A 15051-nucleotide genomic window follows, 5' to 3' on the forward strand; every position below is an offset into this window, starting at 1 on the left:
AAGATAACAGTGTTTGCAAGCCCCTAGGAACAAGCATAAAAGATGGGCTACATAGCTTGTAGAACAACTAATAAGACATAAAGTGAATAAGACAGCAAAACCTGTACCTGTAAACATATGTCTGAGGAGTGATTCAAATAATGACAGTACTTCAGCAAGGCTTGTCTTCACAGGCAGTGGACTCTTCTACAGCTTGACTACCCTGTTGGCAAAAACATGTTCAACTTTTTAAGTTAGCCAGGAGTTTGAAAGAGCCAAGAGAACCTTGCCTGAGGATCTCACACTTTAACTTGTGAGGAGATACAAGGTCAGTGACATAGCCTGGGGCTAAACCACATTAAGATTTCAGTGAAATCAGAAACATCTCTAAATCAATTCTTAAACTAACCCACGGCTAGTGCCAAGAAGCTAAAATAGAAGTATTTTGGTCTCAAGATGACTTGCAGTGTGTTAGACACCCTGCAGCTGTGGTTTGTAGTAGATGTAAACCAGAGAGCCATCACTTGACAGTGGAAGGGATCAGAGTTCAGAGCAAGCCTTGACAACATGAAAAAGTAGTGCTCAGTATCTGAAATGGATTAATATTACAAAATATGACTCATGACTCAATCACTGAAAGAGTTACTGATAACATCATGAAGTATTCTATCTTAGATACTATAATATAACATTCATATACAGTGCATTCAGAAAGTATTCAGACCTCTTCACTTTTTTTCTGTTTTGTTATGTTGCACCCAGAACCTTCTTACTGTGAGGTGACAGAGTGCTAACCACTGCACCACCTTATATATATGTACATATGTAAGTTTTGTATATACATATGCTAACTTCAGTAGGAGAAATGTTTAAGTTAAAATCAAGAATAAACATTGGTGTTATACCGCTGGAGACAGCTCTTGGCAAGTAAAAGAATGAAGTTTGATGATGAACTTTTAACGTCTGTTCAAGATTGGTAAGTAATACCTGTGCTAACTTTGGGTATGTAGCAATAGCAAAAACGTACATCTATTACCTTTAAAAAAACAAAATTGACTGTCAGTATGAAATGGAAGACAAACAGCGGCGTCCAATGTTACAGTCACCTGCTTTGTTGACCCATTAATCTACCCCAGCCTCCTCTCTTGGGGGTGCTGTATCACATCATTTCCATCTTGGCTCCTGACAGACATGAGTCATAGTTTACACAGAGACTACAGGTCACATCTCAGTTTAAAAAAAACAACGTCGTCTTTATTTGGTGAGGACAGTCCCCTATTTTCTGTTGCTGAGGAGAGGCAGGGAGATAAAGAGAGAGACCTGAAGTGACAGCACTGATGCAGAAAAAGAGACAGAAAAGAAACTGGAAGAGGAATGCAGATCAGTAACAGATGGCTTGACATAAAAACAAAGACAAGAGGAAAGGAATGTGTGTGTGCGCATGCACGTGTGTGTGTTTTTACACACACACACACACAGATACATATACCTTTTTTCTGGCTTGTTCTTGACCTTTTCTTAGGGCCTGTCAAAACACTTAAGACACACCCGACAACACACACATGCAGAGATACATAGACATACACCCTGAGGCACTTCAGGCCCTTATATACACTGTTTAGCAAGTGTGGCATTTAATCTCTCTCTCTTTCTTATCTTTCTCACACATGCACACATTGTAAATGACTTGATTACACACACACACACTTATTTTTCTAGCAGTGCAGACACAATAAAGCATACAGACAGCTTTGCAGGATCACAGAGTTCAGTCGAGGACACAGATAGAGGTGAATTAGAGACAGGCTTTGTGGGAAAAGCTTTGGCTCTAATTGATTTTTTCATTTGTTTTTCATCAAGTCGTCCAGACGGGTCATTATGGTTTAGAGGGGAATCAGTGCTTTCTGAGCCAGGACTGCTCTCCTGTGCTGCTTCTACTCAGCTCCTCAGTTTGGTGTATTTTGAATGTTGCTTGAAAGTAATACAATGACCACTATTGTTAAATATTAATTAGTAAATGTTAATACATATTTGAGAGAGTTATAAACACACACAGTGATGGCAGAATATGGATTTCAGGTGCTCCCAATTAGATTAACACTCAGCTCATTGGTCAGCACCTTTTAACATTCTATTATCAGATATAACTGCAGTAAAGGATCTTTCAGACAGTGGGCAGTTGCTGCTGCCATTTCAATGGTTTCAGATTCAGATACAGCTTGAAGATGCTGGTCATAATTGGGTGTGATCATCTGAGTTGATAGTATTTGATATTTTTTCAGCTTGTCGCCTTGGCTTGACGTGTGACCATCGCATCTGCAGAAACCACACAAAGAAAATCAATCTGAGTTCCCTGAAGTACACACCTCTTCTTTAGCTGCAAACAGTATTGAGACAGCATCAGCTTTGAAGTTTGATTATCTTATCCAGACCAATAAAAATGTACGTGTCATATTGCTAACCTTTGCCTCTGTTTTAGATTGCTCTGTTTGGCTATGTGATGAGATAAGAATAGATGGATAGAAGCAACGTGAGATGTATGGTTTGTTGGACTGGATGTAGCCAGTAGCAGCTGCCGCAGAGTTGGCTGTCTCAAAGTACCACTATGTGTATAAACATAAACACAGTTAGTGTTATGGTTATTGTGTGTGTAAGACCCTGATGACAGTGACAATTCAGTGACTCACACATTATGTTTTTTTCTTTTGGAACCACCACCAGAGTTGTCTGTGTTGGAGGTGGAGCTTATTCTCAAACAGTCGTCCCGCTTGCAGTCGTGTGGTGATAAAGGAAGTTGCTGGCTACAGCAGTCTCCCTGTCATAGTCATAGACATGTGTATTCTGCTTGACGTCAGCCGCTTAACAAGCTTTTTAAAACTAATGCATGTCCAAACTATGGGTGAATCCTTACAGTTTCCACCTCTGTACAATTGTCTGTCTCCAGTTCTTTGACCGCTTCCTCTCAGCATTGCAGCGTGTTTAATTTAGCATTAGAGTGAAATGTATTTTCACATATATATTTCATTGATCCATTAGTGAAATTGCCCAAGTTAATATGTGCATGATGATGATTATTTCACGTTATGCAAATTTACAGTATTGTTTCTGCTGTTTATGATGGTATTGAAGAACAGCATTGATCTCCCACAAACCAGTTAGTGATCTGAATGCATGATTTTCTTTTTTCCTCCAACAGAGGTGTGTGAAGTGGACTGTGGCAGCCATGGAGTCTGTTTTGGTGGTGTGTGTCGGTGCGAGGAGGGCTGGACGGGGACTGTGTGTGACCAGAAGGCCTGTCACCCACTGTGCAGCAAGAACGGAGTGTGTAAGGAGGGGAAGTGTGAGTGTGACCAGGGATGGACGGGAGAGCACTGCAATATTGGTGAGTGGATCTCACATACACACACACACACACTCACTACAAGAAAAAGTCTAAGTAGGGAAAGTGAGACTGAGTAAGATGGCTTGGCAGGACTCATGACAGATATATCACAGTCTCTTTTCTTCATGGCTGCTGCTAGGGCAAGATTAGAGGACAATGCTGCTGCTAATTATATGGATGTTCATGTTTGTGTTGGTTTGTCAGTTATTGTTGTCACCCCATAAAACTGGAGCTACAATAACACCGCTAGTGAAAATGAGATCCAGGTTGTAAAAAGCAGAATTGCCCTTTAGAATCAGTCAAGGTTGGCCTCTCACTGTGAAATGCTCATCAACCCTTTTATTATCTGTTACCAACCCTGCCAAAAGCCCCATCTTATCAGGTCATTTCTGTCCATAATCACTCCTAAAAAAACTTATTTGCTTAAAGCTACTGAAAACACTGCTAGTGTTATAAGAATAGTCCAACCTTTTACTAATGCAAGTCAACTTGTTTAAGATTTTTCTGGAAATGAGTGCCTGAATCTAGGTTGCTCCAATAAAATATATATATATATATATTTTTTTTTTTTTTTCTCAGATAATACACAGAAAAAATAACTTTTTTGTCCTGTCTGTTAAATGTGACTCCCTCCTTTGGTCCTCACCGGTAACTGAGGGTTCATTAGTTGCTAAATGCAGTGACAAGCTCTGCACAGCGGGGTTATCAGAGCCTTCGCACTGAAAACAGCTGCCTGCTGCCGTTGAAAACAATGATGGAGCATATGAGAGCAATGACGCTGAAAGTAAAGTTGTGGTGGTAAATCCAAAACAATGAGCTGAAAGACACTAAAACACTCCGTAGATCTGAGAAGAACTGTAGAGTTCTGTGATTTTCTATATTAGGTTGAATGCGCATACAACATTTGAATGTTGAGTTGACGTTCAAAACACAGACCAAACCAGTAAAGAAGAGTTTTTGCTCAGTGTTGATGGAGGAAATACTACCTTTCTTTATTTTACCTGGTATCTACAGTACTGACAAACAGATTGTGTTTTAAGTGAGTATCCATGGTGAGTTGAGAACCCCTGTCCTGTTGTTTTGTGATAGTTAAACAGTGAAACATGAGTAGAGGGGCCTTGGTGGCAGCTTCAGCTCACCACCAAACCCTTCACTTAAAGAGCTATTTGTTGTCAAACAGACAGACAGCTACAGTATCACTGGGAAAGAGCTGCAAATTGGCTGCAGTTGTTGTCACAGACACACATACACACTGACACACATGGAGAGGGACGCGGAGAGCATAACAACAGTGAGATGAGGAGGAATCCATTAAGAGCGCTTATCCGCCAAACAGCTTGTTTGTTTAGACAGATTGTATGGCCGGGGAGAGGATCCATACAGGCTTGCTCTTTTCTTCTTCTGTCCCCCGTCTCTAATCATCACATTGACATCTTGTCTTCGAGTCTTCTGTGACCTCACTGTAGAATTGTTTCCATATCCATTAACTAGAAATAGTCCAGCTTACATCATGTCCTATGATTTTTCCTTAAGCCAGAGGAATTCAGCGTCTAACAAGAACATGAATATTAGCTGTAGTCAGCCTGAACTTAGACCCATGTACCAAATGAATTTGGTGATGAATAAAACAAATCCTCATTTTCATTCAGTTTTAATAGGACCAAATCACAACATACATTGTCTCCAGGCACTTTACAGAGATCTTCTCTTCTTCGGTCTTCTTTCCCCTCCCTCTGTTTCATTTTGACCACTCTGCTCTCTTCATCCTCTCACCTGGTGAATCACTTCTGTGATCAGCTGCCCTCACTGATGGTGATACTGGATGCAGTTTATTTTCCTTTTTTTTCTTTCTCTGGACTAAATTCTCTCTTTCTATCTTTTCTTTCTTTTATCTTTCTTCGTAAAGCTCACAATCCGGACATTAGAGTAAAAGGTACTGTACTCTTTTCTCCTCTTCTCTTCATCACTGGCTTTTTCTCCTACTCCCTTCATCCTTTGCTTTTCTCTTGACGTACTGTAGAGCTGTGGCTGCAACAGTGATAGGTTTTATTTCTTTGACTGTTTTTTATTATTTTTATTTTGGATATCTGGAGTATATTGTGTTTTTTCCTCTCATCCCCTCTATCATTTGCCAGCTCTGATTACATGCACTTTTACTGTTGCTTTGAACATTGCAGGATTTTTATATTGTCCTTAGCCAAATGTACAATATCTTTATTTTCCTTTGCTTATCAAGTAGCTCACTTGGATTTTTTTTTCTTAAATAAAATAGAATTTAAACCTGGAGAGTATTTTTTAACTTTACAGCTGGCTTTGGATGAGTTTGGATGGATTTTTCTGTATGCTGTCCAAGTAGCTTTACTTTTTCCGTTTCTGACTGCTGTATCTTTGTCAGCCAATTTGAATGCTTGCTAGAGTTCTTGTAAAAACCCTGTAAATGCTTCTTTTACATCAAAAGTTACAAAATATATTAGTTAAAAAGTAAAATTAAAGGGAGCCCCTAGAGTATGTCACTGCAGTGAACATCGTACAGCAGGGCAGTGATCCAGTCAAATTAAGCATAAAACAACTGGTCCAGAAACACATATTTAACTGTTTCTATTTCCTTGTATATTCTGTATGTTGGACAATGTAATATTTGACATTCTCAATAGCTTGGGACAGTGTGATAGTCAAGACATATTATTAGCTTTAGCAGACAAGCTTAGTATAAGCACAGACTAAAATACTGTTGAAAGTCTCTGATGTAGACCATGAAATCGTGGATCTGCTTTAAGCTTAGTTTTTCTGTGAGTCCCCGTTATGTCTTTAAGCACAGTTGCCTACATGTGTGTGAATGGCTTTAAGCAACTGTAATCTGATTCAAACAATGGGCTTTTGTACTAAAAATGTCAGTCATATGTTATTTTAGACGGGACATTTGTATAATTGCAAGTATTTGCACAATGGCAGTTTTAATGATTTTAAGCCTTCTGTGCAGCATGGTAATATTGTAGATAAGAAGCTTATGTATACTTGCTCAGAGGCAATGCAGCATTGAGCATTAAAAAAAAACATATTATAGATTATAAAGTGACCTTTTTTTACATCATTTACCAAATAGAGTTGCAGTCATATTAGTTGGTAATCATTATTCGTAGCTGTAATTGCTAAAAGACTACTTAATTTCTTATTCCGTCTTATTGCACCCTGTGCATACTAAATAGTACAAATTTGGACATACTGTCTGAGCTGTATGCCATATATTTCTGAAGGCCTTTTTAAGATTTGCTGACATCTCTGACAGCTTCTGAGGCAGGGAAAAACAATATTGGGATAGTGGATGAAACTGAATCTAGGGTTAAACGACCAAGCAGCAACCACCACAGCTGAGCGTGATAAACTGAGGAATGTGTCAGTCAACCAACTAATGTCCCCAAACATACTCCACCTCAGGGATTAGAGGGAGTACCCTAGTGATATAGTATTGCCTCAACATAAGGTTGGGGGATTTGTGAGAGACAGATTAAAAAAAAGGGAATGGTCAAAACTGATGCAGAGGGTGGTTTATCCTGAGGAGGGCTGTGGCCAGAATTTTAGAAACACTGAGGTCATGAATCCCTGAATGAGGCAACACTAGGATCTACATGTTGTTTCCCATAATGCAACTCAACAGCTCCTTTTGCGCTTTAGGACTAATTTTTACCCCATGTCCTTAACACGTGTTTATGCACAACACGAGCCACAGCTTCAGCATCAGCTGTGGTGCTTACTGCTTGATCCTGCTAACTACTTCCTCAAAATTCTCATTTACACTGAACTGTACATCAGTCTAACTAATTCCCACTTTTCTCCACCTTCTATTTGACTGCAACTGTATTATTTCCCATCTAAATGCTTTATATTTACTGAAAAGGTGCTAGATCACAATCTTTGATATGACAAAAAGTTGCTGAATCTGTCTCTGGCTGATTTTTTAAAGATCTAATTTGTGATTTTTTTAAAATTTATTTATCTTTTTATCGGCTGCCTTTTGTCTTTCTTCCCTCTTGTGTGATTTAAATGTGAATGAAGACAGAGGACAGGTTCCCACTGCTGTGTCTCTCTCTATGTTTTTGCACTCCCGTGATCCCAGTTCTTCCCTCCTATCCTCCTCTTCCTCTGGCTGCCATTTTCATCTGTCCATTACAGAGAGTATATTTGGCAGTGCTGCTTTTGTTTCGATTTACTTTTTTCCCTAATTTTCCTCCCTCTCTCCCTCGTGCCCTCTCCTATTCTCAGGATATAAAGGTAATTCATGCCAAAGACTTAATAAAGGCCTTACTGTCCCAAAATACAACCACTTCACACTCTGCTTTGTTAACTTTAATTTCCATCAAGTCTGATTTATTCCAGTTCATCTTTTCTCCATGTCTTTTCTTTTTTCGTTTTTTTTTTTTTTTGGTCTTTAACAACAGTTAGTGTATCTGTTTTGGGTTTTTTTGTGTATTGTCTTATTCTGTTATACTTCTGCCGTTATTTCTGCGGTCTCAATCTTTTATTGGTCTTGTTTGTCTTTCTGGTTACATCATTATTGTCCCAGTCTCTAATTCTCACACACAAAACACAAATGACACTAAAATGGAAATGCGCACACACACACACACACATACCCAAACCCAAGGTGTGTTAATCCTGTTTTGTCTTGCATCCACAAGCCTGATATATATGTGTGTGTTAATTTAGCCAGCTGCTCTCTGTCTCTCTGTCTTCCTTCTATCTATCTCTACTTTCCTTTCACTCTCTATTTTTCTTTCCCTTTCCCCTCCTCAGCATCTGTCCCTCCATCTTTACCTTCATCCCTTGTCGTGTCTCTCCAGCTAGGCTATGCTTGGTTCCGATACTCACTGTTTATTAATCAGTCTATCTGATTGCCAGCCTCACTGTCTATTCTGTGATCAAGGAATGTCAACAGAGGCATAAAGTATAGCCTTCGGAGGCATGCAGTCCAAACCACCCTGTCCTCCCTATACTTTGTGCACTGTGTATCTGTCTACCTGTTGTGTTTTCACATGGATTTTAACCTGTGATTTTGTTTTTGTTTTTTCACTGACTAGAAGAACAAGACCAAGGGAATCCACATTTCTAAATCAAAAAGCTTCCTCTCTAAGACAAGTTGCTGTCTTTGTCAGTTCGCTGGGTGTTAAATTTCCCTCAGATCTGGTCAGACTCCCTCAGACAGATAAACTTTAACATCCTCAGAATTTTGTTGTTTTTCAACTTTGATTTTTGTTATTATTTGTTTGTTTGTATGCCCTGTTTTTCATCATCATATTATGCAACAATAACTTATTCTTTCTTTGTTTACAGAGGAAAAAATATATAATTTTTAAAATTTTCTTTCCAATTGAAGTCATGTAGCCCACAGTTGCCATTTTGGCTTTAGGCAATCTTAGCGGTTCATGTGAAACTACAACGTCAGTGCATTTCACCGAAGGCTGTCTGTCTGTCAGTCTGTGTCCCTCACATGTGGATTAATGTATTGATCTGTCTTATATGTCTGCTGATCTGTCTTGCAGTCCATTTGTTGGAGAAAGGTTCATCACACAGGGCTATATGCCTTTATACACATCAAGATTTAACGAATATGGGTTTTTGAAGTCTGGTCTTTTTGGACTGAAGCTGCTGAAAGCTAGCATTTTGTGCTAACGTACAATTTGTTTAAACTGAAAAACTCTAGCTCATGCCAAATACGGGTATTGAGTATTTCCATGGGAGGTCCTCTGAAACAGCATGCAGACCTTGTTGGGACAGTAAAACTCTCCAGGAAACTCCAGGGTCTTTATAATAATGTTAATCATTAAGAGTTATTTTTTTGTATAACTGCTTTAAATCTGTTTATTTCCAAATCATTCCAATCTTAACACACACACTCACATACCACTGACAAATTAAGTTGGCTGGAACAGACTTAAATAATGCATATAGCCAGTATAAACTTTCACAAATGACCAGTAGACAGTTACAGGATTTGGTAATAATGATGGTGTAGAGAGGTATGCTTTGTTCTTAGAACAGTCTCATTTAAGTGAGACATTTGCACAAAAATAGATTCCTGTGGTTTTAAGCCTAAACTGTGAGCCATTCTACAGCCAGCCTTCTGAGCGTGTTCAGACTGTGGCTGGGGGTGTGTTTGTGTTCAGCTCAGCCTGTGATTTTTTTCTGGTATTCCTTCACTAATACACACAGAATTTGCTGCACATAATGTACAACTCCTAAACTCTTCCAGAACACAAAAACTAACTACAGTGCCCAGAGCTGAGCACCTCAAAGTAGTCCCCATGTTTTTATGCTTTACAGTCTGTCTCAACCAGACTCTCAGCTGCAGTTTTTAATTGTCCTTTCCACATGGCTCTACTGGAACAGATACATTTCAGTTTTATTTGTACAGCAAAACAGATATAATAGCTCACGCCTCGTACATGCATACTGTAACAAGTCTATTCTCCTACTTATTTGTGTAACTACAATTGTGTATTGGGCTGTGATGAGTGTGGATCATTTCTTGGCTTATTTCTAGACCAGACCACGTATATTTGTCTTTATTTTGTCAGATGTGAGAACTGAGAAATAACTAATAAAATAAGTGTGGTGCAGAAGGATTTCATTTAGCAGTGGAGATTTATTGTCCCATGATGGGCTCAGTGCTGTTTTGAGGCTTTTCCAAGCTGAGAGGGAAACACTGAATATGTAGCATTTTTGGCATGAAAATGATTCAATGTAAAAAATAAATAATAATAATAATTATGTATATATATATTGATTACTCTCGTCGTTCAGAGCTCCAGTACATCACCTACCTTCAAAAATGTAAAATTGGTTGAAACCTATTTCACACCCTGTTGGCCTGCTGTGACCTCATCCCACTCACATGCTCTAACTTTTCTAACTGTGTGTTTGTTCCCTGTGCCCAGAGGGTTGTCCAGGACTCTGCAACAACAACGGACGATGCACTCTGGAGGCCAGTGGCTGGCACTGCATCTGTCAATCAGGATGGCGGGGGGCCGGGTGCCACGTAGCCATGGAAACGCTCTGTACAGACGGCAAGGATAATGAAGGAGGTATATTTGTGTACATACACAGTAAGCGTGTGCAGATAGGCGGTTAAATGGTTTAGCAAGTGTATTTATTAATATTGGCGGAGGCAGGGTTCAGATTAACCAAACGTCCAATCAGGAGCTTAGATGGTTAGAGTGCAGTGAGAGATAAGCAAGGAATTGCACTTAACAGGTTGGGTATTCAGGGTTGAGTTCAGTCTTAAAATTCATACCATGTTGTAGAAAGACGTCTGGGATTAATACAAGGGTTTAAACATTTCGTACAGTTTTTATATCCACATAATGTAGAAAGTCTCAGATATCTGAGTCACCCTTGTTCATCCATTTGTGGGTCATTATGTGGTTTAAACACTTAATGTGTTATGGTCTGCAGTCTACACTATGATTTTATGCCTTTGCAGCTTTGCAGAGAACTGAGGAAAAATTAAAATCCACTCACAGCATCCAATCAACTGAGCCCTTACTCAACAACAACAACAAAATACAAATACAGACATTAGCTTAAAGGATCATTCCTGTGATTTTGCATGTTTAAGCCAAATAACAACTATCCCCTTACACCTTCATTAGTGCCATTCATCTCGCAAAACATGCAGCCATACTTTCATATGAATAATATTTTGCAGAATTCTCTAAACTTTCAAAATGACATGCTCAGGTGATTCAAACAACTTAACAATGTAAACAAGGTAGTGCTTCTGTGTTGAGTGAGTGTTCTTCTTAGAAAACACTGGAACTAATTCCCACTGCAAAGATATACATTTTCTCTGTGCAGCTGCATGTTGGGTAGGTTAGCAGGACAGATGTCCCACATACGAGTAGTTCTAGTACTTTCTAGCCCGGTGGGATGCACAGCTTTGTCAACTTTACAGTACTGGGCAAGACAACACTCATGATGCGGGTGGTTCCTGTGTGTGAAGGAAACCACCCCAAAGTAACAGGCCACCAATCTGTGCCATCTGAAACAAATATGAACATTAAAGTACACCATCCCTTTGTTGTAGTATCCAGAGTTTATTAGAGTGAAAGTAAAATAACTAACTTACTCATTAGACAGTGTAGCATCAGGGTCCTCTGGTACCAACCACCTCTTCCAGTTGTTTTCTGGGACTTTGTGTCCAATGCACTGGGATACAGATGAATGCTGAAAGAGGGATGGCTTGTCACACATGCGTGTTGATCCAGAGCATCACTGCCTCGCTCCACTTCCTCAAACAGTGGTTCCAAAATGTCAATGTCAAATGGCAGCAAAAACATTCTGTTGTGGACTGCATAGTTTGGCATGTGTTACAACCGCTCCACCAGCTGCCATCGGCTCGTTCCGGAGTCTGGCGTTCTGGTTTGATCTGGTAATGTAGAACAAGTGTCCCCTCTTCTTGCCCTTTCTCTGTCTCTCTCTGCTCACCTCAGCACCATTTCCTCCTCAGTATACTCTGATTCAGACTGGTTTGCTACAGCAGTTATTCTGTAGAAAGTGTTGTCATCCTCTCATCAGAAACGCTCATCGGCATATTTGCTTATGTGTTTATGTGCTATCGTGTCACTTAAACTGTGCTCCACTTGTGAGCAAAATAATTCAATTAAAACTAATTTGACACTCATGTCGAGTAAGTGTTAGTAATGGCTGTTTAGTTTCCTAAGATCACAGCTGAATGAAACGCTATGTGGCAGCTGAATGGAGAAGCTCTGCCATCAGACCTTCACTTTAGCTCGTGAATGACACAGTGAAGGATTCACAGATCACTCCACAAATTCAACACTAATAAAACTCCTAAATTAAGTAACTTTAACAAAAAACAGTGTGGATGTGTGTTTCAAGTCTGTGAGTTGATTTTCAAGATTTGAGATTCAACATAATTACCATTATGTAAGAGATGATTGTATAACAAAGTTACATATGTAGAAAAAAAAAAACAAAAGTTATATAAAGAAATGAAGAAATAATCAAGCCAGAAAAATACAATTACTAACATCCTGAAGAAGTCAGTCATTTCTGAGGTTTCTTTACCAGGGTGGAGATGTTTGATGAACCATGACAGGTTCTCTGTGACGTTAATTCCCAGGAACCTAAAACGGTTCACCTGCTCCATCTCAGCTCCACTGATGTAGACAGGGTGTGTGTCTTTGCCTCCTTTTCTTCTCAAATCAACAATCAATCTCCTTGGTTTTGTTCACATCGAGCAGTAGATTGGTTTCTGTGCATGACTGTTGATGTCATTCTTGTCGTTGTTTGTAACCTGGCTGATGATGGCGGTGTCGTCTGCAGACTTCACATTAGCTCTCTCTCCATTTCTGGGAATGCACTCACAGCTGTACAGTCTGGGTTGGGCTGAACTCACAATCCTTGGGAGCTCCGGTGTCAAGCACCATAGCGTGGAGGAGGTGTAACTGCCAATCTGAACTGTCTGGAGTCTGTTTGTGAGGAAGTCTGCTATCCCACTGCAGAGTGTGGTGCTCAAGCCCAGAGTGCTAATTGGCCAATCACTTTCATGGCGGAGATTATATTGAATGCTAAGCTGAAACCAACAGACAACATTCGGATGTAGGTGTTGTTATTTTTAAGAGTGAGTGGAGGGCAGTAAAGATGACATCCTCTGTGGATCTGCTGGTTTTAAATGCAAAACATCCCAGGATGGCTGGGACATTGTCTTTGATGCACTGGAGAACCAGCTTCTCGAAGCACTTCATCAGAGTAGCGGTGGGTGCCACAGGGTGGTACTCATTCAGACTAGACACTGCAGACTTTTTAGGTACAGGGCTGGTAGTGGCTGGAAGCAAGTAGGAACTCTCCTGTGACAGTGATATGTTAAATATGTCAGTAATACCATCAGCTAGCTGACTGGCACATGTTTTTAGAGCACAGCCAGGGATGTTATCAGGCCCAGCAGCTTGGATACTGACAGAGGTGATAAAGTAGACTTTACAGCTGAGTCTTTGTTGAGGAGCTCAGAGCAAGCATACTGTATAATGCATGTGCTCATCTGGCAGCATGGCCTCACACATGGTGGGGGCACTCCTGCTTTTCTAGTCTATGATGCTCTGGATCTCCTGGCACATTTCCTCTGTGTTGTTAGCATGGAGATCTCTCTCCAATCTGATGTCTGCTTTGCCTCCTTGATGCCAGCTTTCAGTCTTGCTCCTGTGGTGTTGTATGCTTCCTTGTCACCTGATGGAAAGCCAGCCTTTTTTGGCTCTGGATAGAACCTTTGCCTCCCCTTTCACTGGGGCTTTCTGGTTGGGGAATGATTTTGTTGTTTATTTTGTTGATGTCAGTGATGATGCATGTTCCTCAAGATTGATGTGGTTCTCCCGATTGGCAGCATCTCTGAGCATGTGCCAGTCTCTGAACTCAAAACAAGAGTACAACTGCTGTGGCTTCATCTGTTCACACTTTAACAGCTTTTACTGATGTTTGACCCTTTTTATCAGCTGGGAGTAGGTTGGCAGGAGTAGCAGGGAAATATGGTCTGATAGACCAAAGTGAGGACAGGGAGGGCTCTGTAGCTGCCAAGAATGTCCATATAAACATTGTCAAGTGTCTTCCTTCTCCTTTAGGGATGTGGACCTGCTGGTAAAATCTAAGTGAAGGGAGTTGTAGCATCTGATTAAAATCAACAGCTATATTTTGGAATTTGTATCTGGAGGAATATAAACAGCTGTAACACACTGAAGAATTCTCCTGATAATACAGTTGACTTCTTAATATTAAAAACTTGTGGTAAACACTGTCCATACACATTGACTGTGCTTGTACATAGCATAACTGACATGAGCACAGAGTCTGCCTTCCCTTATCTCACTGGAGTCTTATGTTCTGTCAGCGTGGAACACAGTCCACTCATTCAGTGCAACAGCTTGAATCTGGATGTTGTGATGGAGCCAGGTCTCTGTAAAGATGTAGGCACAACAGTTTCTGATTTCCTGTTGCTGAGTAAGCCTGAGTCATATTTCATCCATTTTATGTTACCACAACTGGACATTAGCCAGAAGTGGCTGGGTAGAGAAACAGCTTTAAGTCCAAGCTGACTTAGCTTAACTCTTATCCTGGCTCTCCGCCCTCTCTGCCTGGGTCGATCGCACCACTTGTGGTGACGTTTGGTCCGAAAGCTCTGACTGAGAGGTTAGGGTTACCGAGGGCAAAGATGGTCTGAATGTCTGCTGCATTTAATTCAGTCCCTGTGCTTCCTTTTCCAACATGGATGAATGTATTCCTGCCATAAGTAACCATCAGTAATATGTGCTTAAGTAATAAAGGTGAAAAAATATAATTTTTTTAATAAAATGTGGCAAAATCAGAGTATGCCGCTGTCACCGTGGTAATGATAGTGTACTGTAATAAAGTGAAACCAATTAGCCCCTAGAAGGTTGGAAAAATTCATTTACCACTTGTATTAATTGTGAGATGGCTGTCAGTAATGTAAGCTGTAAGAGTGCAGGATTTACTGGACTGATCCTATAGGTATCCAACCTAGCCCATGTCAAAAGTTAAAGCGAGCAAGAGAGTACCCACCAAACAGTCAATGGTGTGTTGCCAATCTGTTCAAAGCTTTTCAGTTGTTAGTGTCAGTGGATCTTTGAGCAGTGTTTGTCAATGTAAAAGAAAAAACACAAAGC

The 15051-nt window shown here is 40.2% G+C and overlaps 1 protein-coding gene across 1 annotated transcript in view; it reads left to right on the forward strand.

The window, feature by feature from the left end:
- The window catches only part of LOC108887372 (teneurin-3-like), a 270632-nt gene that overhangs the window by 187970 nt on the left and 67611 nt on the right, over positions 1-15051 (forward strand). The window contains 2 exon segments of the mRNA XM_051070563.1: positions 3176-3361; positions 10294-10440. Of these exon segments, the coding sequence (XP_050926520.1) occupies positions 3176-3361; positions 10294-10440 (333 nt within the window).

Source organism: Lates calcarifer, linkage group LG5 (assembly GCF_001640805.2).
Source record: "Lates calcarifer isolate ASB-BC8 linkage group LG5, TLL_Latcal_v3, whole genome shotgun sequence".
NCBI lineage: Eukaryota > Metazoa > Chordata > Actinopteri > Centropomidae > Lates > Lates calcarifer.